Below are 27,429 nucleotides of genomic sequence, written 5' to 3' on the forward strand. Positions count from 1 at the left end.
CACATATGTGCGAGGGGGAACTTTTACCTTTACCTTATCGTACTTTGACGTTTTAAAAGCTCTTATTTGCTTGTATTTAAATTGTTCCCTTGGGGAGATACATTTAATGCAAGCAGCCCAAATTTCCAGGGCTGAGAGATTCCTGCATCCGGCTTTTTGACCTGCAATTAGAATTACCAACCTGCCATTTAAGCACCTCCGGAGTGAATAAGAGGCACCTCCTCCACAGGTCCGTGAGCAATCACTCCACGCTCCCCAGGCGTCCCAGCCACTTTCTTTATCTTCGTTGGGCTGGGTGATTCTTGAAGTCTGGAAGCACAAGAGAAAGAGAAGCAATTCAGGGATCTATCCATATTTGTAAAATATGCTCCCTTTCTTTGTCTATTTTAACTTGGTCTCTGACCGCAATAAAGCTTACTTACTTAGGTGTATTTTGAACATCCTAGTAGTTGGCATATAAATTGAATTAATTAAATTAAATTAAATTAAATTTTCATGGCAGGGAGATCAACTTCCACAGGCAGGGTGCCTAAACAGTACCGGATCTTGCAAGAAGGAATGGGAGACAGATACCACTTTTCCAAGGGTATGACTTTTTCTTGTTGAATCTAACAAAAGTTCCTTGAAGTCTCATATTACCCATCTCCTCCCACTTATGACTGTACGACTGTAACCTTGTTGCTGGTATCCTTAAGATTCATATTGACTGTTTCCCTATGACTATCATTAAGTGTTGTACCTTATGATTCTTGACGAATGTATCTTTTCTTTTATGTACACCGAGAGCGTATGCACCAAGACAAATTCCTTGTGTGTCCAATCACGCTTGGCCAATAAAGAATTCTATTCTATGTTGGAAGAGAATGCCCGCAGCAATTTACATAAAATAAATAACCAGACAGGCTTATAGCAAAAGCAATAGCACTTAAGACTTATCTACCACTTTATGGTGCTTTACATCCCTCTCTAAGCGGTTTACAGAGTCAGCCTCTTGCCCTCAATAATCTGGGTCTTCATTTTACCCACCTTGGAAGGATGGAAGGCTGAGGCAACATTGGGCCAGTGAGAAATGAACTGCTGGCAGTTGGCAGAATTGGCCTCCAATACGGCATTCTAACCACTGCGTCACCAGGGCTCCCTGAACTTCTGAATCTTCAACCTCCTCCAAAGTTCTGAATCCCTCCTACTCTTTGGGGAAAGTGGGAAACCTCTAGATATGGGGCAGTTCTCAATGGACTGATGAGTTGGTGAAGGAGGGAGAATCTGTGATTTTTGCCTCTGTATTGTCACACAATGTCATCCCTCAGCCAAAGTTTTTCAAGGCCAATCTATCCCCTGCCATATATTCACTGGGACGCGGTAGCTCAATGGCTAAGGCGCTGAGCTTGTCGATCAAAAGGTCGGCAGTTCAGCCATTCAAATCCCTAGTGCCACGTAACAGAGTGAGCTCCCGTTACTTGTCCCAGCTTCTGCCAACCTAGCAGTTCGAAAGCACATAAAAAATGCAAGTAGAAAAATAGGGACCACCTTTGGTGGGAAGGTAACAGCATTCTGTGCACCTTTGGCATTTAGTCATGCCGGCCAGATGACCACAGAGACGTCTTCGGACAGCGCTGGCTCTTCGGCTTTGAAACGGGGATTAGCACCATCCCCTAGAGTCAGGAACAACTAGCACATATGTGCGAAGGGAACCTTTACCTTTTACCTTATATTCACTATCCCTATTGTTTATTCAATATAATTAATCAATGGCCTCCTTTTTTTCATGAACTGCATATACTCATCTTTTAACAATATTTTTTTAATTCGAGGAGTGGTATCCTTTGCCTTAATGTGAAAGAACACTGGGCCCCCCGATATCAACAACCAGAAAAACATGGGCCTAAACCAACAAAAACATTTTTAAAAGCTAATTACAGAGTAATTCCCCCAGCAGTCTCTTAACAAAATATTGTTCTTCTCTGTACTTGTTATAGCTGATTATTGATTTAATTCCTAACTGTGAGCCCAATTCAAATTAAGCTATGCTCTTTGCTGATTTTCACCCATTCCCTTTCTCTTTATTTGAATTTGGCTTCACAGTACAGTCAAATATAATGCACAGATTTGATGAAAGCTGACAGCTAGTAAATCAAATATTATTTTTCTAGTAAACGATAGGCCAGCTCAAACTACTTTAAACTCCTTTTCCCATGGGATGAATTATTTGAACTGGCTGGAGTTTAAGTCAACAGTGTGGAAACTGATTTAGTCAAATGGTTATGAAGAAAGACGTGACAGCACAAACGAGAACTTTGATCATCCTCTATGGCAAATTAGATTTTTGGGAACTGGAAGTCCTTCAGAACAATTGGCTCTTATCTACCGGGGGAGAAAATGTCATAGCAGGAGAACAACTCCTGTTGGAAAGACTATGGAGTAGGCTGAGATAAGATTGGGTCCTACAATTCTCACTACATACTTGTAAGAGTAAAGAAGGCTCGCTGAAATTATTGGAACCCTTGAGTAAGCACTCTTAGGACTGTGTTGGCCAAAGGCCATGTTGGCAGGAGGGTCAGTGCTGAAAACATAATTGTACTCCCTGGTTCCTGCAAAGATAAATATGCTCTATAGGTCTAAGAATTAAGGAAGAAAGGGACAGGTAGAATGGGAGATATAGCCAGTGGTGGAATTCAAATTTTTTTACTAACGGTTCTGTGGGCATGGCTTAGTGGGCATGGTATGGCTTGGTGGGCGTGGCAGGGGAATGATATTCCAAAATCTCCATTCCCACCCCACTCTGGGGCCAGTCAGAGGTGGTATTTGCCAGTTCTCCAAACTACTCAACATTTCCACTACCTGTTCTCCAAAACCTGTCAGAACCTACTGGCTTTCACCCCTGGATATAACCCTTCCCTGTCCTTGTCCCACACCTCTGGATTACAAGGCAGGATGAAAAAAAATTATAGTTGCACAGAACCTAAGAACCTAAGCTGTGGAGTTTAATCTAGTCCTTGTGTCTCGATCTGGGCTGCAAACATCTGGATGACTACTTGTCAAGCCTTCCAAGGTAGACCAAACTTGAAAACTAAAGACACACAAGCTAGTACTATAGGTCCGATTTTTTGACCATAGCAGCCTTCTCCAATCTGGTGCCTTCCAAATCTGTTGGGAATACAACATCTCATTTCCCAGCTAACATAGAAAACTAGAATTCCATTGGATGGTACAGCATTGGGATTAGTCCTTCTTTGAGGGAGATGGGTGATTCAGAAATGTGATAGATAGATAGATAGATAGATAGATAGATAGATAGATAGATAGATAGATAGATAGATAGATAGATAGATAGATGATGGATGGATGGAGTGATAGATGATAGATTATAGGTAGGGAGGTAGGGAGAAAGAGAGAGAGAATGATAGAAAGATAGATAAAATGAGATTGGCCACCTCAACATCAGAGTAAATGGATTATTATTGTAATTGTTAATATATAATTATAACAAAATAAATTTAGTATTGTTGATAGATAAGCATGCTGCTCTTTACAAAGAACAGAAATCTGCCTTGAGAAATCAACAACCTATTTTTTTTTTTCCAAAACAAAGAGAGAGAAAAATGCAAGCAAGGTTACACAAAGAATCGTTTTCCAATTTGGATACACTTAAACCGAACTGAATGATTAGTGCAAAAAGCTTCAGGGGCAGGAACAAAGAAGAGGCTGTAAAAGTTTAATTATAATACAACTGTCAAGGGGCTCTTTCTTTCCTATATCTGACATCTGTTGAATGAGTTGTCCAAAATCCTAAGAAGTTGCATAAAATAACAGATTTGCCTTGTTTGTTTCAAAATCAGTGGCCAATTTATCGTAATTTGTTATGAAATTTTCCAGGAATTCAGCAGTTGTATCTAGCCATACTAAAAGTAACCCTCCTTCACTTGGCCACGATTAATACATACATACATACATGACCTACATACATACATACATACTACCCATGTACCTTTTCCAGATAAGCAACATTGTATAGCCAAAGAGATTAAAGGCATGAGATAAGGAAAATAAAAAGAAATACTATATAGATAAAAGTATTTAATATCCATTCCATTTGCTATATTATACTATAAGTAGGGGGCACGGTGGCTCAGTGGTTAAGGACACTGACAGCTCAGGTTCGAAACCTGAGCATCGCGTGAAGGGGTGAGCTCCTGTTACCTGCTCCAGCTCCTGTCCGCCTAGCAGTTCGAAAGCATGCAAATGCAAGTAGATAAATAGGTACCGCTTCGGTGGGAAGGTAACTGAATTCCATGAGCTTTTGGCATATAGTCATGCTGGTCACAGGACCACGAAAATGTCTTTGGGCAACTCGAGCTCCCTCGGCCAAGAAATGGAGATGAGTACTGTACTGTCCCTAGAGTCGGAGGCATGACTAGACAGAGAAACTTTTACTTTTGCCTTACTATGTAGTATGCAAACCCTGCTACAAGATGGGTGGTCTTTAAATTTGATAATTAAATGCAAAATAAATTCTCTGTAACTTTCTACCCTTGTAAAACCATCCTTTTTAAACCCATGTCTACATATGCCTTCATACTTTCTCTTTGGCTCTTAAACATCTTACCAATGTACTTTTCACATGATTTTATTGACACTTCCCGTTCCTGATTTTTTCCCCCCAGCCATCCTCTTCCACTCACCCAGGGGTGAAATCCAGCAGGTTCTGACAGGTTCTGGAGAACCGGTAGCGGAAATTTTGAGCAGTTCTGAGAACCAGTAGCGGAAATTTTGAGTAGTAGTAGAACAGGCAAATACCACCTCTGGCTAAGCCCAGAGTGGGGTGGGAATGGAGATTTTGCAATATCCTTCCCCCAGGAGTGGGGAGGAAATGGAGATTTTGCAGTATCCTTCTCCTGGAGTGGTATGGGAATGGAGATTTTGCAGTATCCTTCCCCTGCCATGCCCACCAAGCCATGCCCACCAAGCCACACCACGCCCACCAACCCACGCCCACAGAACCGGTAATAAAAAAAATTGGATTTCACCACTTCACTCAACCCATTCACTCTTCTGTCATAACATTGTTTTGCAATTTGATCCTCACTCTTTCTCTAATTGGCCAATATAATCTTCTCAATAATGTTGGGGAGGGAGGGAGGGTTGAATGGAAGGAAGAATTAAAAAGAGGGAGGGAGGGAGGGAGGGAGGGAGGGAGGAAGGAAGGAAGGACAGAAGGAGGAAGGATTGAATGGAAGGAAGGAAGGAATAGAAAGAAGGAGAGAGGGAGGAAGGGACAGAAAGAGGGAGGGAGGGTATGTTGGCATATAAAACAAATAAATGTTGAGAAGTAGTTCTTTTTTCATGTTTTCCATTGTTCTTTCTTTTTTCTATTGCTCTTGAATCTCAGATACTCTTTCAATCCTGGGCTGTAGGATCTTCTCTTCTCTTTTGCCAACGATGTCTAAGGCATTGTGGGACACCGTCTCCATCCCTAAACAAAAGGGTTGGGTTTGGGTTACGTCTTGCTTAACCAGCCAGTGGGAAATGGGAGTCTGCCAAGCATCTTGGCCACTTGCCTGGCACCATGTTTCTGATGGGAACTCCAGAAGCCAAGAGAAGCATGGCTCTGTTTTTGTTTCACTGACATCTCAAATCTCCATAATTCTCCCAAAAAAATCAAGTAGGTCTGATTTTTGGTGAGAAATCACATATAGAGCAATTCATTTCTTTCTTCCTTCTTCTTCTTTTTTTAAAATTGCTGAATCGACTATTAACTTTACTCTTTGGGTGTCACGTAACAGTTTAATCGACCGTAATGAAATCTCAGCCCAAATGAAGCAACACAACATTAGCTAAAGCAAAGAAACAAACAAGCTAAAATAAGCGGAACGGTAGAAAAATTAATTGCTGGCCTCATCGAGGATCAAAGGATCGCTGGATATCAACTTGAGAATCAAATCCTGGTTGTCTTTTAAAAAACTTTTCAGTGCCTGAAAGGTTCTGCTTGGTTTTGCTTTTCTGGTTGAAATTTATCTTGAGTTATAAAAGGCAAGTTATGAGATGGACACATCCTTCCTTTCCCAAATTTTTATTGTTTTGGAATTCACTACTACAGAATAGCGGGACGTGGTGGCTCAGTGGTTAAGACTCAATGCCAAAGGCGCACAGAACGCTGTTACCTTCCCACCAAAGGTGGTCCCTATTTTTTCTACTTGCCTTTTTTACGTGCTTTCGAACTGCTAGGTTGGCAGAAGACGGGACAAGTCACGGGAGCTCACCCGGTTACGCGGCACTAGGGATTCGAACCGCTGAACTGCCGACCTTTCGATCGACAAGCTCAGCGTCTTAGCCACTGAGCCAGCATGTCCCTCTACTTATATCACTAGCACTTTTGAAAAGATGTTGGTTTTAACAGCAATTACTTTCCTTTGGGAAAGTATTTTTACAATACATTGTCATGCTTGAAAACCCTGGATAGGATTATAGGAACGTCAACACAAAAAGTTTCCCACCAAAATTTAAGACCGGACAGCCCGTTTAAATTTGCCCAGGGTCATTTCAAAAGAGTTTAAGTAAGTGCCAGTCCCACAGGTTATCACAACGCAACTCTTTGCATTTACTCTGGAAAAGGCTGCTTGAGCAAGAAATCCAGCATCACAACTCCATCGGAAGACAGGCAGTATCGCTGTCGCGGCCAACAGCAAAATTCCATGCCACAAATCAAGGAAGAGTCAAGGAAAAATGTTGTCCAAGGGTTGTGTGCCAGGGAAATGATCGCATGCCAGTCCGAGAGACTATTTCAGACCCAATTCGAGAGCAAGCAGCGAAGCCAAAAACCACGCCAGATCATTGTTCCAGTGGCTTGTGTCATTAAGCAGGAGGAATGTGGCTGTTTTAGAATTCAGCGTGGAAAATAACATATGGAAGGTACACAGAATTCACTGAGCTGGCCTTGAGCGTATCAAAGGATGGTTGGTCCCAAGGGAATCAGTTGCTTACAGAATCAAATATACAGGTCGTCCTCAACTTACGTTGAGAGATTCAACTTTAACCATGCTGGCTAGAGAATTCTGGGAATTGAAATCCACACGAGATGATTAGAGGACTGGAGGCTAAAACATACGAAGAACGGTTGCAGAAACTGGGCATGGCTAGTCTGGTGAAGAGAAGGACCAGGGGAGACGTGATAGCAGCCTTCCAATATTTGAGGGGCTGCCACAGAGAGGAGGAGGTCAAGTTATTCTCCAAAGCACATGAAGGCCAGACAAGAAATAATGGATGGAAGCTAATCAAGGAGAGATTGAACCTAGAAGTAAGGAGGAATTTTGTCACAGTGAGAGCAATCAACCAGTGAAACAGAAGTTGTCTTCAGAAGTGGTGGGAGCAGTGGTGGTTTTTTTGTTTTTGCTTTAATTTATATGCCGCCCTTCTCCAGAGACTCGGGGCGGCTTACAATGCGTTAAGCAATAGCCTTCATACTTTTGTATATTTATACAAAGTCAGCTTATTGCCTCCACAATCTGGGTCCTCATTTCACCTACCTTTGAAAGGATGGAAGGCTGAGTCAACCTTGAGCCTGGTGAGATTCGAACTTACAGTAATTGCAGACAGCTGGTGTTAATAACAGTGCTTAGTCCACTGTACTACAGGCTCTGTAGTACAGTGGACCACTGGGTTGCTACCGGTTCACCGCAAATCAGGCGAAACGGTAGCAGCGGCGGTGGGAGGCTCCATCCACCCATTCGGACGCTTCTGCATATGCGCACGTGCGAGCGCCCACAAGCGAACCAGTAGCGATGGGTTTTGAAACCCACTACTGGGTGGGAGCTTCATCACTGGAAGCTTTCAAGAAGAGATTGGACTGCCATCTGTCAGAAATGGTGTAGGTTCTCCTTGCTTGGGCAGGGGGTTGGACTAGATGACCTACAAGGTCCCTTCCAACTCCGTTAACCTGTATCTGTATCTCATGGTAAAGTTGCAGAGGTTGAGAAACCATGTTTTAGAGAGGAAGCAGTGAAGGACTATTTGCACAACTGCTTTACCGGTCTGGCTGTGCGTGCTTATGAGCACCGACAAGATGCATATTTCTCGACTCACATCACGGAGGGAAAAGAAAAATGCAACAACAGGCCAAGGTTCCAGCCATCTATTTTAGGATTGGCAAGCCCTTATCTGAATAGAGCTTTAATGGTTATTCTTGTTCAGTTTTAATAAATATACAGTGAAATTTCAAATGATTTCATACTCCAGGCAGCGGAGGCCTTCTACTAGCTTCTCAGACACCCTCTGGATTTTGTCTTGTCTTTTTCAAGTTCACCCTAACAAATGTTATTCCATCTCTTACGTTTCTGCCACACCATCCTTGCAAAAGAACGTTCCCATTTTATCCCAGCGGGCAGAATTCAAGAATAGACGACATCTTTAGGCTACCTGGATATTAAAAGTAAAAGCAATGTTAGAAAAGCCAGTGGTAGGTACCACTGCAGGTTAGAAACCATAAGAGGGTGAGTGGTAGTCTCGCCTTAGGCATGAAAGTTGACTGAGTTACTTTGAGCTAATTTGTCAGATGCAAAAGATCAGGAACAGTTAAGGAGCCTGGATAGCTCTGCAGATTAAAAGCACTGTAATTTAACACCAGCTGTCTGCAATTAAAGTAAGATCGAATCTCGCCAGGCTCAAGGTTGACTCAGCCTTCCATCCTTTCTAAGGTAGGTTAAATGAGGACCCAGTTTGTGGGGGCAATAAGCTGACTTTGTATAAATATACAAAAGGATGAAGGCTATTGCTTAACGCATTGTAAGCCTCCGGAGAAGGGCGGCATATAAATCAATTTTTTTTAAAAAAAGGTGATTTATTGTTCATGCCCATCCACACGAATCTTAAGATCAGCATTATTTTGGTGCTAGATAACAGAATTCAAGAGTGAGAAGAGCAACAAAGATGATTAGGGGACTAATAAACCAGGGGTGAAATCCAGCAGGTTCTGACAGGTTCTGGAGAACTGGTAGCAGAAAGTTTGAGCAGTTCAGAGAACCGGTAGCGGAAATTTTGAGTACTTTGGAGAACCGGCAAATACCACCTCTGGCTGACCCCAGAGTGGAGTGGGAATGGAGATTTTGCAATATCCTTCCCCCAGGAGTGGGGTGGGAATGGAGACTTTGCAGTATCCTTCCCCTGCTATGCCCACCAAGCCACACCCACCAAGCCACACCACGCCCATCAAGCAACAGCCACAGAACCGGTAGTAAAAAAATTTGGATTTCACCACTGTAATAAACATATAAAGAATGGTTGCTGAAATTGGGTATGTCTAGTTTAATGAAGTTAAGATATGCTGATGACACAGTTCTGCTTGCCAGTAAGCATGAAGACCTTCAGCTCCTCATCAACAGAGTCACAGAAATATCTGAAAAATACAGCTTGATGCTTAACACCTCAAAAACCAAGATCATGGTTGTCAGCAAACAACTCATTAATTTACCACCGATAACTTTGGAAGGAATACCATTAGAAAAAATTGAAAGGATCACGTACTACGGTTCTAATTTACATGAAAGCTGGGACATGACCACTGAAGTAAAGACAAGGATAGAGAAAGCGCGAACAGCATTCTTCAAAATGAAAAAAAGATCTTCTGCAGTCACGACATAAGTCTAAGACTGAAAATGAGGCTTGTTAGATGTTACATCTTTTCTATCCTGCTCTACGGAGTGGAGAGTTGGTCTCAGACAGAAAACCACTTGAAGAGACTAGAAGCATTTGAAATGTGGATTGACAGGCAGCTGTTACATATACGTGGGGTTAACAAAATCAGAAATGAGGAGGTGATAAGCCACCTGGGAAAGCCAAGGGAAAGCCATCAAAACCATAAAAAAGCAAAAGTTAGAATATTTCGGACATGTGATGCGACACCTGGAAAAATACGGCATCCTTCACTTCATCCTCCAAGGAAAGATTGAAGGCAAACAAGGTCCAGGCAGAAGAAGAACATCATGGCTTCAAAATCTAAGGGACTGGACAAACTAAACAGCATTTTTTCATGTGGCTATTGATAAAAATAGGATCGCCAGCATGATCGCCAATTTCCGATGTTGGATATGGCACAAGAAGAAGTTTAATGAAAAGAACGACTAGAGGTGACATGATAGCAGTGTTCCAAGCTAGACAATGTCGGCTGGCGACCCCCAGGGGGAGAGCCTTCTCTGTGACGGCGCCCACCCTCTGGAATAACCTTCCCCCAGAGTTACGTATAATAACAGACCTCCGGATTTTTCGTCGGGCCCTGAAAACTTATTTATTTCAACTAGCTGGGCTGGCTTGAGCTAAATTTTAAATTGATTTTAAATTGGGTTGTTTTAATTTACGGCCAGAATATTTAATTATTTTAATACTGTTTTTTAAATTTTGTATGCTTTGTTTTTACTTAGGCTGTGCACCGCCCTGAGTCCTATTTGGAGAAGGGCGGTATAGAAATTTAAACAAATAAATAAATAAATAAATAAAATATCTCAGGGGTTGCCACAAAGAAGAGGGAGTCCATTCTCCAAAGCGCCAGAAGCAGGGGTGGGTTCTACTTACCTTTACTACCAGTTTGCAACAGGATCGCACATGTGCGCTCTCATTGCTCGCGCCGAGCTTCTGCGCATGCACAGAAGCTTCTGCGCATGTGCAGATCGCCTATGATGACATCCGGGGCAGTGGGCGGAGCCTCCCACTGGTTTTTCTACCGGTTCTTGCGAACCGGTCCAAACCAGGGGCAACCCACCACTGGCCTGAAGGCAGGACAAGAAGCAATGGATGGAAACTAATCAAGGAGAGGAGCAACCTAGAACTAAGGAAAAGATTCCTGATAATTAGAACAATTAATCAGTGGAACAACTTGCCTTTAGAAGTTGTGAATGCTCCAACACTGAAGGTTTATAAGAAGAGACTGGACAACCATTTGTCTGAAATGGTATAAGGTTTCCTGCCTGAGTAGGAAGGGTTGGACTAGAACAGTGGTCCTCAACCCCCGGTCCGCGGACCGGTGCCGGGCCATGGAGTACCTGGCACCGGGCCGCGCAGCGGCCGGGGGACAGGAACGCTGCAGCGCAAAGGCTCCTGGGCCGTGCGCAATGGGCCTGCGCAAAAACTCCTGGGCCGTGGCCCCACCCCTGCATGCGCTCAGCGGGCCGCGGCGATAAAAAGGTTGGGGACCACTGGACTAGAAGACCTCCATGGTCCTTTTCCAACTCTTGTTATTCTGTTATAAAACAAGAGCAAAAGAATTCCTTTATTCATCTACTCTGGCTTTTTTCCCCCAACTGGATATAGTATTTCTAAGTTTATACTTTGCAAAGCTATCTTAATGCAGTCTGCGAATACGTCACTCACTTCCAAGAACTCTGTATATAAAGTCTGGTAGTCAGTTGACCTAATGTTGTTCCTTAAAATAATGTTTTCGTTTACACAGACGTGTTGTTATTCCTAAAGCTCTCCACTTCAAGTACCCCAAGAAGTGAAAGTCATTTCAAGAAAACATTTTGCTGGCAAAGAAAGGAAACTGCTTTAATTGGGTAACCGGAGCTCCTGGTACGTAGCCATGGAAGGATACAGCATTAATAAATATGCGCAAAATACTTGAACAAAAGGCTACGAAATGTACGCAGTTAGAAGAAACAGTGGAAATAATTGTTATGGTTTAATGAGCTTAAGCATTCTCTTCTACTTACCCTTTGACCCCGCTATTCATTTGGGATAAGCATATTTGCGAGCTAAGTGAATTTTTTTTTACACCATTTCTTCTGAGGATATTAAAAACTCTTCCTATTTTCATGCATTATATTTTAAAACCCACAGACTGTGAAGGAAATGACATAGAATAAATACAAAGCAATACTCTCATTTGCATCGACTATGGAACCTAGGAATTAATCCAGTGATCCTTACACAGAATTCACATCAACTACTCAGCCTTGGGTTTATGAATATTAGCATCTTTCCCAAACTTGGTATAATTACAAGAAGAAGAAGAAAAACCCCCATCAAACCATGGTACTGAATGGGGAAAAAAGATCAAGAAAAAGGAGCAATTTCAACCAAACTTGGTACACAGATGACTTACTCCCTGGAAAAAAAATACTGTGGGGGAAAGACATCCCTAACACAGCCTGTTGTGCCTTAAAATGGCTTCTACTGGACTGCCTTAAAATGGCTTCTACTGTGCAGCGCAGTGGAGTTGCCATGGTAACGACTTCATAGTACTTCACAAGAGGGCTCCCTCTGGTAAGGAGGGAAATCCAACATTAGAAATTATGTTTGGTCCAGACATTTTCAACAAGGCTTTGATGATCAATAAAACATTATTGCAACTCGGCCTGCCTGCACCACTACAAGACTGACACAACGTACTTCACGCAGATTACATACAAGAAAAGAATTGCAACATCGAACAGCTTAGTGCATATATCACGGACAAGAAGACACTTCTAAATCAAGATCAGAAAAAAGCAAACCAAATGATGATGGATCGGCTAGCAAAACAACAAGGTGGTATCATTTTACTTGACGCTTCTGGGGACACAGGGAAAACATTTTTAACTAATTTAATTCTCGCCGAAATCAGGGCTCAGGGTGAAGTTGCTCTTCCTGCCTAATACAGGATTGGGATAAATAAATATCCGGGCAATGCCGTCTTATCAGCTAGTAATATCTAAAGGTGCCCATGTCGAGAAGATATGTCTACTAAATAGGACCAGAAGAAGCGATTAAAAAAAAATTCATACTTTTTTTTTTTTTTAGGAGAAAGGGAATGCAAGAATTTTTTTCCCCACAAATAGGATATCAAGAATTTGAGAGCTTAAAAACTGAACATTGATATATGTCACCTTAAAAACTGAACATTGATATATGTCACTTAGCAGATTCATCTATTTCTATCTAAAACAGATAGTCATGAAAAGAGCAATCATGTTGGACTTATCACCTCTCCTGCAGGAGCTGCATTGGTTGCCGATATGCTTCCAGGTGCAATTCAAGGTGCTGGTTGTCACCTTTAAAGACCTTCATGGCTTGGGACCAGGTTATCTGAGGGACCGTCTCTTGCTGGTCACATCTACCCGATCCACCAGAGCAGGGAGGCAGGGAATGTTGCGGGTCCCATCTCCAAGGGAGATACACCTGGTGGGACCCAGAAGAAGTGCCTTCTCCGTGGTGGCTCCCTCTCTCTGGAACATCATCCCCCCAGAGATTAGAATGGCCCCCACTCTAATACTCTCTTTGATTTTATGATTTTATGGTTGATTTTAAATTTTGATATGGATTTTAAATTGATAAATTTTAAACTATGGGCCAAATTTAATTATTTTAAATCTATTTTTAATCGCATTTTATGTATAAATGTTTTATTTTGGCTGTTCACCGCCCTGAGTCCAAAAGGAGAAGGGCGGTATAGAAATTTGAATAATGAATGAATGAATGAATGAATGAATGAATGAATGAATGAATGAATGAATAAATAAATAAATAAATAAATAAATAAATAAATAAATAAATACATACATACATACATACATACATACTCTTCTGGAAGACTCTGAAGTCCTGGTTCTGCCAGAGGGCCTGGGGAACACAGAGTGGGATGGAGCCCATTAAATGGCTCGTGTGATCGGCTGTCGCTGGGGCGGAAGGTGGTGGGTGGGGGTGATTTCATTACATTCATTTATTTGATTTTTTTATTAGTTTTACTCTTTTTAAATGTGGTTTTTATATTCTATAAGCCGCCTTGAGTCACCACGGGCGAATAGGCAGCAATATAAATTCAATCAATCAATCAATCAATAGGAGATAAATACATCTTCTCAATGGTGGTACCCATGTTATGGAATCTTCTCCTCTCAGAAGTGTAGATGGACTCAACCCTGTTGGTTTTTGTTTTTTTTTGTACGTAGGTTAAAGCCATTTTGTTTCAGTTTGCGTTTGGTTCTTAACATCCCTAATTTAATTTACTGGGTGTTTATCATGCTTATTTGATTATTGATCAATCTGTTTAAACGCTTTGAGCTGGGTTTCTGCATCTTGTCTTTGAGTTTTGCTGTATCCCAGCCAGAATCTAAGAGGAACTATAATGGATGGCCTATAAATATTGTAAAGTAAAGTAAAGAAATAAATGAACGGTGCTCGGAGCCAAGGGCAAAATGCAAATACTGCTGAACCGACTGGAAACAGTGACTACAGTGTGATAAAATTTAATTTAGATGTAAGTGGAAAATTGCCAAGGAGGTAAAATGCTAAACCGATACCGTTGAAGGAAGAGCCGCAGTGAGGAATTGGACTAATGTTTCAGAGAGATGGGGGGGGGGGAAAGCCCTTCTGAATATTCACTTTCCAACATTGTAACTGCTGAGGGATTTAAATATTATAAAAATATAAAGGATAAGCAAAATAGGACATTGGATTACAAGAAAAACTATTTGTTTGTTTGTTTGTTTTAGTAACCAACCAGAAGAACCACAAACAAAAAAAAAAGGGAAAAGAAAATTATAAAGACAGTCAGTTTGGTCTAGTGGTTAGGGCACCAGGCTAAACACCAGGAGACTGTGAGTTCTAGTCCCACCTTTAGGCATGAAAGCCAGAAAGATGACTTGGGGCCAATCAATCTCTCGCAGCTGAACTCACCTCACAGAGTTGCTGTGATGGGGAAAATAGGAAGCGGAAGGATTATTAGGTATATTTGCTGCCTTGAGAAGGAAGGAAAGAAGGGAGGGAGGGAGGGAGGATTGAATGAAAGGAATGAAGGAATAGAAAGAGGGAAGGAGGGAGAGAGGATTGAATGGAAGAAAGGAATAGAGAGAGGGAGGGAGGAACGGAGGGAGGGAGGATTGAATGGAAGAAAGGAATAGAGAGAGGGAGGGAGGAACAGAGGGAGGGAGGACTGAATGGAAGGAAGGAATAGAAAGAGGGAGAGAGGAAGGAGGAAGGATTGAATGGAAGGAAGGAAGGGATAGAAAGAGGGAGAGAGGGAATAAGGAAGGAGGGAGGGCAGATTGAATGGAAGAAAGAAATAGAAAGAGGGAGAGAAGGAGTAAGGAAGGAAGGAGGGAGGGAGGATTGAATGGAAGGAAGGAATAGAAAGAGGGAGGGAAGGAAGAAGGAAGGAAGGAACAGAAAGCAGGAGGGAGGGAGGGAGGGAGGATTGAACGGAAGGAAGGAAGGACTAGAGGGAGGGAAGGAAGAAGGAAAGAAGGAAGGAACAGAAAGCAGGATGGAGGAGGGAGGGAGGGAGGGAGGGAGGGAGGGAGGGAGGGAGGGAGGAAGGAAGGAAGGAAGGAAGGAAGGAAGGAAGGAAGGAAGGAAGGAAGGAAATCACAACCCTCCGGGTGTTTCGTTGCGCATTGAAGACCCTGTTGTTCCGCCAGGCCGGGCTATCAACATAATGATTTTAAATTGGGGTATTTTAAATTTTTGGGGTTTTAAACCGGCCAAATCTATTTAATTATTTTAAATTTTAATCATTGTTGTGTCTTGTGTTTTTAAATTGGCTGTACACCGCCCTGAGTCCTTCGGGAGAAGGGCGGTATAGAAATAAAATTATTATTATTATTATAACCCAAATTATTTCTTTAAATAAATATACAGCTTCCTTCTAAGAAAATAAAAGCATGGTGGGAGGGGAGGCAGAGAAAGACAGTCACCCTCATACCCAGAGGAAAGACAAATGAACCCATGGCCAAAGCTTCTGAGAAAGATAAGTAATTGTACCTATTACAAAAATGACTTCACTGTCTGCCCTATAAAGTTCCAAAGCGGTAAGCGATGTAACACAGAGATACACCCTACCGCACAGTAAGGAAGTGATGTTTTGAACATTTCATCAACCGCCAACTACGCAAGCAAATTGTCAGTCCCCGTCTTTCCTTCTCTTGCAGGCCTGCCATTGAAATACCAATCATATTAAACTATGGCTCCGAATCTATCCACAATCTACCACATTCCAGATGTTCGTACCAGCTGGGAACAGACCCCTAGGCCATCTTTGCCCGATCCCTTCGTCACTTTTCAGCTCGGAGCAGGCAGCCATCCAAAAAAATGCGAAGGAACGTGTGAAAAACAGATGTCAGAACTAATGGTGTCTTTCCCCACCCCCACCTCCCAAATGGTAAGAAATACAGAAAATGTATACCCAAGGCTCAATGCTTCTTTTTAAAAACCGTGAGCCGTGTTGTCCAGAAAAAATACGTAAACTTTTAATTCAATCGTAAAACAGTAAACCTAGTGCAGAAAGGGTGCAGAGAAGAGCAACCAAGAGGATTAGGGGACTGGAGGCTAAAACATATGAAGAACGGTTGCAGGATCTGAGTATGTCTAGTTTAATGAAAAGAAGGACTAGGGGAGACATGATAGCAGTCTTCCAATATCTCAGGGGCTGCCCCAAAGAAGAGGGAGTCAAGCTGTTCTCCAAAGCACCTGAGGGCAGGACAAGAAGCAACGGGCGGAAACTAATCAAGGAGAGAAGCAACCTAGAACTAAGGAGAAATTTCCTGACAGTTAGAACAATTAATCAGTGGAACAACTTGCCTCCAGAAGATGTGAAGGCTCCAACCCTGGAAGTTTTTAAGAAGATGTTGGATAACCATTTGCCTGAAATGGTGTAGAGTTTCCTGCCTGAGCAGGGGGTTGGACTAGAAAACCTCCAAGGTCCCTTCCAATTTTGTTATTCTGTCCTGTCCGGTCCTGTCCTGTTCAGTCCTGTCCTGTCCTGTCCTGTCCTGACCTGTCCTGTCCTATCCTACTCCTGTTCTGTTCAGTTATTCTACTCTACTCTACTCTACTCTACTCTACTCTACTCTACTCTACTCTACTCTACTCTACTCTACTCTACTCTAGTTCACCACTCGGTCTCCATCCAACAACTTGGTATCCATCAACTTAGGCACAGATTTTTCAAATTAAGTAAACACCACAGTGAGCATTTGCAATATTTTTTGGGGAGCTTGGAAAGCAGCTTGATGGCTTTCAACTTGTATTTTTAGCTGCCTTGCTCTTAACAGGAGAGACGCAACTAGAGCTATCTATTTGGCAGACATCAACTTGCTCCCATGTTTCGTTGGCAACTTTCACAGTCTTCTACTGTGTTTCATGGGGGGGGAGAGGGAACGGAGGCCCAGGGCATCCAATCATCTAAGGTGATGAATAACCTCAAATGTCAGCAAGTTCCAGCAAAGAGGCAGCAAAAAAACCCAACAAAAACAGAGTCTTAATCGTAACGCACAGTTGCGTATTATCCTCTCAATGCAAAAGTCAGTGGAGTTTCTGCTCTTTGTTCTAAGCTATATACATGTGTTGAAAAAGAGCCATCCTGTAAAATCATCTCCTACTTCACCCAGGCTTTGCTCTGTTCTGCAAAAAGATGCTTCTTGCTTGGGTTGGCTCATGGGTTGAAATACCTCCTTCAAAGTCAACACTCTCCGATCTTTTGCCCAGAGGATCAACAGAGTTCTTTTCAGGTGGGGAGAGGGAGTAGAACGTCTAACTCCTTAGCATCAGAGCGTGTTAATAATAATAATATAAGAAATACTAATGATCTGATGGTCGTTTCGAAAAATCCTTTCTTAGCAAGCACCTAGAAGCCAAAAGGAACATACTTGCCAAATTTCAAGTTTGTAGGCTTTATGGTTCTGAAGATTTCGTGATGATGTATTTCGCTTTTATATATAGATTTGTCCTAACCATGAGAACATATGGATAGTCTTTGACAACCGCAACTGAGCCCCAAATTTCTGTTGCTAATTGAGACACTGGTTAAGTGAGTTTTGCCCCATTTTACGACCTTTCTTGCCTCCGTTGTTCAGTGACTCACTGCAGTTGTTAAGTTAGTGGCACGGTTGTTAAATGAATCTGGCTTTCCTGTTGCTTGTCAGAAAAGGTCACAAAAGGCGACATAACCCCGGGACACTGCAGCCATCATAAATGTGAGTCAGCTGCCAAGCATCTGAATTTTGACCACGTGATCATGGGGATGCTGCAATGGTCCTAAGTGGGGAATAACAGTCATAAGTCACTTTTTTCAATGCCATTCTAACTTTGAACGGACACTAAATGAACTGCGATCGATCGCACCATGGCTTCTGGCTGCCAGCATTGGCAGCTAGACGATTGGCTGGCAGCTAACTGACTCCGACGGCCAAAAGCCCAGGACGAATAGTGTGGCATTGAATGGGCCGCGCCAAAGCACGTGGAATGGAGGGGCCGTGGCTCTGGAGGCTGGGGACAGCAAAAAAGCCACTTCCTGTCTCACCGGGAGTTGGGAAATGGGTTGTTTCAGGCCTCCGGAGGGCCTCCGAGAGAGTGGGGAAGGCTGTTTTCGCCCTCCCCAGATGCATAGAGAGGATCTGGAGCCAGGTGAGAAAGAAAAACGGGCCTACTGGGCCATCACGTGTCTGGAGCGGGGAGGGGGGTTGCATGCACATGCGCAGGGTGGGGCACATAGAATTATGGGTGTGGGCACGCGTGCACGCAAACCTCCCCCATCCCCCCTCCTGGCACGCGATGGCAAAAAGGTTAGCCATCACTGTCCTAGACCCTCAAGGACTACCTGTACAGAACTCAAGCTCAAGTTCTACAAATCCCACAGAACCAGCTTTCTGTCTTCACCTATGGCTATCTTAGGATGAGCAACTTGCTTTATAGAATAAAATGCTTAAAGGCCTTTTTCTAATTTAAGCATGTGACAGGCATGAAGCATTCAGCTTAAGTGAATATAATTTAAGAAAGATATGTTTTAGTCTCAAGAGTCAAGAGATCAACTCTAACAGATGAATTCAGGCAAAGAGGTTTCCAAGTGTTTTCAATTTTCTAAAATCCATGTGGCCTCCTTTCAACATGGAATGACCTTAACGTGTGCTTGCCTGCAGCAAAAAGCAAATCAAATTAGAAAGCTGGAGAGAAAAAGGTGGTTTTAGCTTTAAAAATTTGTTACGAGAAATCCAACACTGTTTTAATGCAATATTGGGGTCATTTACCGTGAGACTGACACTGTCACTTTAAATGATACCCTAAAGAATCTAATTGGATTCCAAAACTTAAGGACTGCCACATACCTGGATTGTTAGGTTAGTCCATTCATTATTTAAATGTCTTTCAGTATTTTATGATGTTAAATGCCCTTGCGAAGGTGTGCTTTGGAAATTTCTTCTTCTAAAAATATTTTTTAGGTTTATTAAATGATTAAAATATTTTTGGGGGTCATCCAAAGTCCTAAGCATTTGCCCCAGAACTCTGCAGAATATAGACTAGCAGTCAGGAAGAAAGACAATGAGGAAAAAAGATGGGATAGAAACAGAGGTGCAGAAAAATATAAAGAACAAGAAAGGAAAACAAAAATATATAACAAGCAGGATGGATAAAAATCAATGATTTTTTTAAAAAAATCAAAAAAATAAGATTTTTTTGATTTAAATCGGATTTTTTTGATTTTTATCGAATTTATTTTAATAAAAAACTTTGGGGGTAAAAATCTATCGTAAGATAGTTTTCTGTTTAAGATACATAAATAATTTAGTTTATTCAGCATGAAATGGAGCTTAGTTATGTAGCATGAGGCTGTATATTCTGCAACACTGGGACTATCGGTGAGTCAACAGCGGGTCAAAGGAGTAGCAGAGATGACAGTTGCTCTTTTAAAAATTATGATTTAAATCGAGTTGATTTAAATCAAGTCTTTTTACTAGTGATTTAAATCATGATTTAAATTGTGATCTTAATCAACTTGATTTAAATCAAATCCACCCTGATACCAAGAATGATTTCCAAAGTCTTCTTCCTAGAACTGTGATGCCGAACCTATGGCACGCATGCCCAAAGTGGCACATGAAGCCATGTCGCCCGGCATGTGCAGCCTTGCCTGTTTGTCTTCCAGGTTTCTGGAGTGCATGCTCGTGCAACAATCAGCTGCCTTCGTGCATGCAGCAGTGCCGAAAACCAGTGTGTGCATGCACGCCAGCCAGCTGATTGTTGGGTGCGTATGCGCGTCAGAACCTGGAAGTTTGGCTTTTCCTGAGTGCAACCCTGATGAGCGCACGCACGCAACGTTTCCGCACAACCTTTTTAGCACTCAGTGCTGAAAAGGTTCACCATCACTGTCATGGAATATAAGAAACACATACATTCAGCTCTTAATTTAGCACAATAATATAGTGTGCATTCACCCACCCACCCACACACATACACAAAAGAACATTCCAAACAGCAGGTCAGTGTTAACTGTATTAATCTCTTTTTTCCTTCCTCCACTCCTGCTTCCACCAAGCAATTCAAGCCACTGTTAATTCATAACTTCTGATGCCTGTTTAATTAAATTTCTACAACATTTCTTACAAAAGAAGGCAGTATAAATCACCTGACTGATTCCACCACATTCCCAACAAAGAATGAATGGAAGAAGTCCTGTTTAAATTTCCTGTCTTGTCTCCACTGAAAGGCTGATGTGGTATATAGAACATATATCCTATATTATTCTTCCCCCGACTCAGAACAGAAAATATAATAATAGAGGAGGGTAGGGTAGGGTAGGGTAGGGTAGGGTAGGGTAGGGTAGGGTAGGGTAGGGTAGGGTAGAGTAGAGTAGAGTAGAGTAGAGTAGAGTAGAGTAGAGTAGAGTAGAGTAGAGTAGAGCAGTCCAACCGAGATGTAACAAGGGCATGAGTGACCGTGGCAAGGGCATCCCGATCATAAATCATAAGACACAACACTTAGTGATAGTCATAGGGTACTAAATAAGCCATCAACATAAATCATACTTGGATACTGAGTAAACAATATATAAATCGTAAGATACAAGCAATAAAGTTATAGTCAAAAGACGATAAGGAGATGGGTAATACGAAAGATGAGAAGAATAATAGAATGTAGCCTTACAAGATAGTTTGACAGAGTTGTGGAAATTCATTGTTTAGCAGAATAATGGCATGGAGGGAGGGAGGAAACTGTCCTCGTGTCTAGTTGTTCTGGCGTGCAATGCCCTATAACAGTGATGGCTAATCTTTTCCAGACCGAGTGCCCAAAGCACGCACGCACCCGAACCTCCAAAATGCAATGCGTGAGTGGCCCCTGCACATGTGCATGCCTCCTGCACGTGCCCCCCCACACATGCATATGTGGTCCCCGCACATGTGCACAGCACCCCACACCCTCGCCCCCGCACAGCAGAGACCCAACGACCAGCTAGCCGGTGGGAGGCATGTGCGCATGCGGAGCTGAAGTGGGGCGACAGCTCGCGTGCCCACAGAGAGGGCACTGTGTGCCATCACTGTCAGCACTTCAACCTGCATTTACTCTAGTGCTGACATAAGAAGGAGAAGCGAAGGCATCTGGAAAGGGACGTTTGATTTTTCACCTACTTATTTTCCCTGGAGATAATATCCCCTAGGAGATGGGAGGGGAGGGGGGAAATTCCTTTGAGCTGGAGTAGATTAGGGGTAGAATGACTTGGAAGATGGCCAATGAGTGCAGGGGAGTGGGGAACGGAAAGGGAGGGTTTTGGGGCTGGACCTCAGTGTTGGCTTCATTTGGAGTCGGGTTAGAATGTCGTGCTTAATAAATAGGAGTTTTTCTTCAAAGACTTTGTTTGAAATGCAATTTATTTGAGACGACCTCGAAACTTTATAATCACGGCCCTATAGCGTCATTTTGAGGGTAGAAGTTAAAACAGTTTATGTCCAGGATGCGAGGGGTCTGTGGATATTTTCACAGCCCTCTTTCCATCTTGTGCAGTATACAGGTCCTCAATACAAAAATAAAGGTTTTTTTTTTTCTTCTGTGGCCACTGACATTTTCCTGTGCTAGTCAAAAAAACCTAAAGAGAAAATCAATCCCTTGCAAGGCCGAGACGGTTGCATAAAAATTAGATGATGAATTTTATAGGGATTCTGCTATATTAAGATCTGTCTTTAGAGCCAAAACAAACTGTAACATCAGAAGCCTTGCTTTTCTGCAAAGGGTTTTTTTTTTTAAAAAAAAAAAATCCACTAACTATTGCAGGAAAAAGTTATTAAAAGTGACAGGGTCCTTACATATTATTTGAAATGAGAGCAGACTTAAAGCTGCTTTCACACTTCATTCGGTAATTGTATTTGCTGTGGTTACAATAATGCTTCTTCTCAAAAACTCAAGTGCCCTACAGGGAGCAGATGCACATTTTCAAACATGTAATGGACACTTGCTGAGGATCTCAGCTCCATCAGGGTGCATGCCCTGAGGTTATTTGGGAACATGTGTCTGTCTTTCACTTTTGATGCATCTATCAAGGAAAAAAAAAACATGGTTATACAGGGCCAAGATGGAGGCGCACGGGGGCTCACGAGGTTAGAACACTGAGCTGCCAATCAGCAGATTTGTGTTTGAGACCCGTCGCTCCTGCAGGGTGGGGTGAGCTCCTGTCACATGCTCCAGCTCCTACCAATCCAGCAGTTCGAAAGCGGGCAACTGCGAGTACATTAATGAGAACCACTGTGAAAGGAACCTCCAACTGGGAATCCCCCCAAGCAACGTTGATATCACCAGCAAATCCTTTCACCACAGAAGCACTCTAGTGGTTCTGTCACACACAAAAAATGGCCGAGATAATTGTTGCACCAACTGTGAAGAGCCTCTGAAATAGCCAGCTGGAGTTTATCTGCATGGGAAGGTTTGGTGGCCCATATATTATTATGTATTATTGACTTGATATCCTTTTCTGATTCCATGTATTTTTTTATGTGTTGCATTTTTTTCAAGTTTGGGACATGTTTAAGAGCAGAATTTCATGAGAATCATAATGCCTTTCTCCAAAAAGAGTCCTAATATGCTCCCACTGCTGGAACGTATCCCTCAAGTTCACAACAGTTGTACAGTTAAAATCCAGGCATTCTTAAAAAGCAGACAATGGAAAGGAAAAAGATGAAGACTCAGCTCTTCGACTACTCCCACCTAGAATTGTTATCTTCTAGGTCCTCTTTTCAGGTAGGTCCATGGTCATCCAAGAGGCATCTTGAGTCATCACTAGTAGCTCCCATTCATAACTGGGAAGCATGCCATCAAAGAGCAAGCTTTGGCCGCAAAACCAGCTGTTTGTCAGCAAGAGAGACAAAATTCCTGCTGGCTCCGAATGCCATCTTAGGGAGAGGTCAAGATGTTCCTATAGCAGCGTTCCAATATTTGAGGGGCTGCCACAGAGAAGAAGGGGTCAAGCTATTTTCCAAGGCACCCGAAGGCCAGACAAGGAATAATGGATGGAAACTGACCAAGGAGAGATTCAACCTGGAAATAAGGAGAAATTTTCTGACAGTGAGAGCAATCAACCCATGGAACAGAAGTTGCCTTCAGAAGTTGCGGGAGCTTCATCACTGGAGGCTTTCAAGAAGAGATTGGACAGCCATTTGTCAGAAATGGTGTAAGGTCTCCTGCTTGGGCAAGGGGTTGGACTGGGTGACCCCTAAAGCAGGGGTGAAATCCAGCAGGTTCCAACAGGTTCTGGAGAACTGGTAGCGGAAATTTTGAGCAGTTCAGAGAACCGATAGTGGAAATTTTGAGTTGTTCAAAGAACCGGCAAATACCACCTCTGGCTGGCCCTAGAGTGGGGTGGGAATGGAGATTTTGCAGTATCCTTCCCCTGCCACACCCACCAAGCCACACCCACCAAGCCATACCACGCCCACCAAGCCACACCCACAGAACCGGTAGTAAAAAAATTTGGATTTCACCACTGACCTACAGGAACCCAGCCAACCTCTCTTCCTCTATGCCGGTCTTCAATTTGCAATCTGTGCGCTCCCAGTGAAGCATTTTCACGTCGGCGATGGCTGATTCTATCTGCAGTATAAATTGGTGCTCTTTTTAGCTAAGTGTGCAAGTAGAACCAGCTATCACCAACACGAGTGCTTTAGCTTCTCCACCAAGTTATTCAGACACCTTCAAAACTTTTCTGTTGCTTCCATCACTAACATGTGGGTGAATCACATTGCCCACAAGTGGTTAACAGAAACTGGGAAGCTCACCTCACACATAAAGTTACTAAAAAGTAAGAAAAGAAAAAGAAAAAGAAAGAAAAAAAGAAAGAAAAAAAAAACAACTCTGATTTTTCAAGCAAAAACACCAGGGCTTGATTTATGTTACAGTGCCTATGACATAAGACTGACTTAGAAGCACAAATTTTTCTGGTCCTCGTATTCCACCAGCACAGCCAACAAATCAAAACCACATTGCAACCGATTAAAGAACTAATCTCTTCTATTCATCTGTCCATATTGTTTTTAACGTTTTTTTTTTGTCACAGTGTAAAGCAAATAAGCAGATTTTGAAACCAAACAAACAAAAACAGCATTAGGAGAACAGGAAGAGCCACTTAAAAATTATTTCCATTTATATTTTACATACTCCAGATTAAGAATCAGGCAAGAGAGAGAGAGAAAAAAAAAACTAAGTTGAAAAGTGGCACACTTTGCTATCGTCTAACAAAAATCCTACAAATGCATCTTTTAAAAATTGCTTTGCATTCTTTTTACTTCAAAGACAGGATATAAATCATCAGCAAAAGTGAGAGTTAAAATCAATAGTACTTTTAAAGGCGTAATGTAAACTGGATCTTCTCCATTGCTGTCATCTTAAAATGAAAGATTTGCACAGTATGCCTATGTATATTTAATTTGAAAACAATCCCACAGTTTTAAACACTATCACAGGCTAACACTGAAATTCTACACAAGATTATTTAGAAGTCAACTCAGCTTCACACAATAATACAGCTACATTAGATCTGCATATGCTAATACAGTCCCACTATTAAACATTTTACAATGGACTGTTAATGGGTCTTTTTATGCAAATTGAGATCCAATAAAGCCAAAAGTAATAAAATTTCTTATTATCTGTACAGGTAGCCCTCGACTTTCAACAATTCATTTGGTGACCGTTTGAAGTTACAATGACACTGAAAAAAGTGACTCATAATCATTTTTCATGCTAAGGACTATTCAACATCCCCATAGCCACGTGATTTACATTTGGAGGCTTTTTTTATTATTATTATTATTTAAATTTGATTTATATGCCGCCCTTCTCCGGAGACTCAGGGCGGCTTACAATGCGTTAAGCAATAGCCTTCATACTTTTGTATATTTATACAAAGTCAGCTAATTGCCCCCACAAACTGGGTCCTCATTTCACCTACCTTAGAAAGGATGGAAGGCTGAGTCAACCTTGAGCCTTGGAGAGATTCGAACCAGCAGTAATTGCAGGCAGCTGTGTTAATGACAGGGTGCTTAGACCACTGTGCTATCAAGGCTTGACAACTGACTCACATTTATGACGGTTGCAGTGTCCCGGGGTCGCGTGATCATCTTTTTTGAGGTTCCTACAGGCAAAGTCAGTGGGGAAGCCAATTTTATTTAACAACCGTGTTAAAGAGTCTTGGTGGCACGATGGTTAGAATGCAATACTGCAGGCTATTTCTGTTGACTGCCGGCTGCCTGCAATTTGGTTGCTCGATTCTCACCACTCAAGGTTGACTCAGCCTTCCATCCTTCTGAGGTCGGTAAAATAAGGACCCAGATTGTTGGGGGCAAGAGGCTGACTCTGTAAACTGCTTAGAGGGGGCTGTAAAGCAGTATATAAGTCTAAGTGCTATTGCTATTACTAAGTTAACAACTGCAATGATTCACTTAGCAACAGTCAGGTGGATAAAAATCAATGATTCTTTTTTAAAAAAATCAAAAAAATCAGATTTTTTTTGATTTTTATTGACTTTATTTTAATAAAAAACTTTTGGGGTAAAAATCTATCGTAAGATAGTTTTCTATTTAAGATACATAAATAATTTAGTTTATTCAGCATGAAATGGAGCTTAGCTATGTAGCATGAGGCTGTATATTCTGCAACCCTGGGACTATCGGTGAGTCAACAGCTGGTCAAAGGAGTAGCAGAGATGACAGTTGCTCTTTAAAAATTATGATTTAAATCGAGTTGATTTAAATCAAGTCTTTTTACTAGTGATTTAAATCATGATTTAAATCGACTCGATTTAAATCAAATCCACCCTGGCAACAGTGGCAAGAAAAGTCATAAAATGGACAAAACTCACTTAACAAATGTGTCTCACCTAGCAACAGAAATTTGGGCTCAGTTGTGGTCATAAGTCAATTTATCCCACAAGTGAAATGCTAAACTTTCAAACAGTTTTGATCCTTAAAGTTGCTGGAGACTTTTCATCCAGTCTCTGTTGCTTAAATCCTTTCAATTGAAAGGGTGACAAAGATACGATGGGGGAGACCAAGTCCCAAATGCCGAAAGGATAGAAAAATTTAAGAGATAAAGTGAACGAGAATCAAGGAGCAGCGGAAAGCTAGATGGGAAATGGAATTTCTCCCTGAAGCTGAAAGTTGACTTTGAGGAATTAAGAGACAAGTCCTAAAGAAAAATGGGTCAAATGTGAAGGTTAGAAGAAAGATGCTGGAGATAAACTAATGAAAGCACAGTCGGTTAATTTTATTACTGAAAAATTGGAGAATGTCCTGAGGAAAGGGGGGGGGAGGAAAAGACAAGGGAATGGATCACAAAACGAAAGACAGAGAAAAGATAACCAGGGGGAGAAACACTTCTCGGCCCGTACTGTAATACAGTTTTGATGTAATGCATTAAAAAGTGTGGGAAGAACTGTGCACCTTCCCCATTAAATGAGTACTCCCCATCCAACTTTCCCATACAGATAATCAGAGCTGTCGACTGCCAGGAAACTGCTTATCTGCAGAGATAGGGAGAAATTAACATGAAGGGCCGAACTTGGAAAAGTGAACAACCCTTCTCACTTGTCTTGCTACAGGATCTTTCTCCACCCTACTTGGGACTTCTCATTCGGCGCTGTTTCTTTTTTTAAAATAATAATAAATTGTACATTCATTCAGCCTTTCATCTTCCAAATCTTTTAGCGCCCATCGCCAAAGTGACTAAGATCAGGGACGACGGGAATTGAAACCTAACCCAGCTGGATGGTATCAAGCTAGGAGAGGCTGGCCTAGATCTTAGTTAAGAAACAGAACCAAAGAGATGACCATATTAGTCCCATAATCTTACTCATGTCCACTGTTGGTGGTCTGTCATCTGGAATGATTTTAGTACTTGGAAGCAGTATCTTTGAATGTTGGGGAAAAAAACAACAGTATGTGAGTTATCCAGCACTACTAATATTTGGGGGGGTGGGATGGGGAGGACTGTTTTTCTTGAGCAACTTAGAAGGGCAGAAGCAACAATAACAAAAATATGATGTTTCAAGAAAGGCAATGCTCATTACTTACAGCAAAATATAGATAACCTCTTAGGCTGCCTAACAGCCAGCCTAAACATATGGATAGTTTTTGGGATAATCCAGGATAAACAGGAAGATATTTGTGGGGGTGGGGTGGAGGGGTTTGATCAAGGCTGTCTTAAGAGACAAAATGTTCACAT

General features: G+C 42.0%; 1 protein-coding gene across 5 annotated transcripts in view; it reads right to left on the reverse strand.

Annotated features, from left to right (window-relative positions):
* ADAMTSL3 (ADAMTS like 3) overlaps positions 1 to 27,429 on the reverse strand; it is a 174,940-nt gene that overhangs the window by 101,986 nt on the left and 45,525 nt on the right. For all 5 annotated transcript variants that reach the window (XR_015729807.1, XM_087878204.1, XM_087878203.1 and 2 more), the window contains one exon: positions 182 to 309. Coding sequence is in view for 3 of the 5 variants with exons in the window: in XM_087878204.1 (XP_087734330.1) it covers positions 182 to 309 (128 nt within the window). In the remaining 2 variants the exon portion in view is untranslated. The remainder of the gene's footprint in view (positions 1 to 181; positions 310 to 27,429) is intronic.

Source organism: Pantherophis guttatus, chromosome 13, assembly GCF_059756535.1.
Source record: "Pantherophis guttatus breed Tessera chromosome 13, ASM5975653v1, whole genome shotgun sequence".
Taxonomy (NCBI): Eukaryota; Metazoa; Chordata; class Lepidosauria; order Squamata; family Colubridae; genus Pantherophis; species Pantherophis guttatus.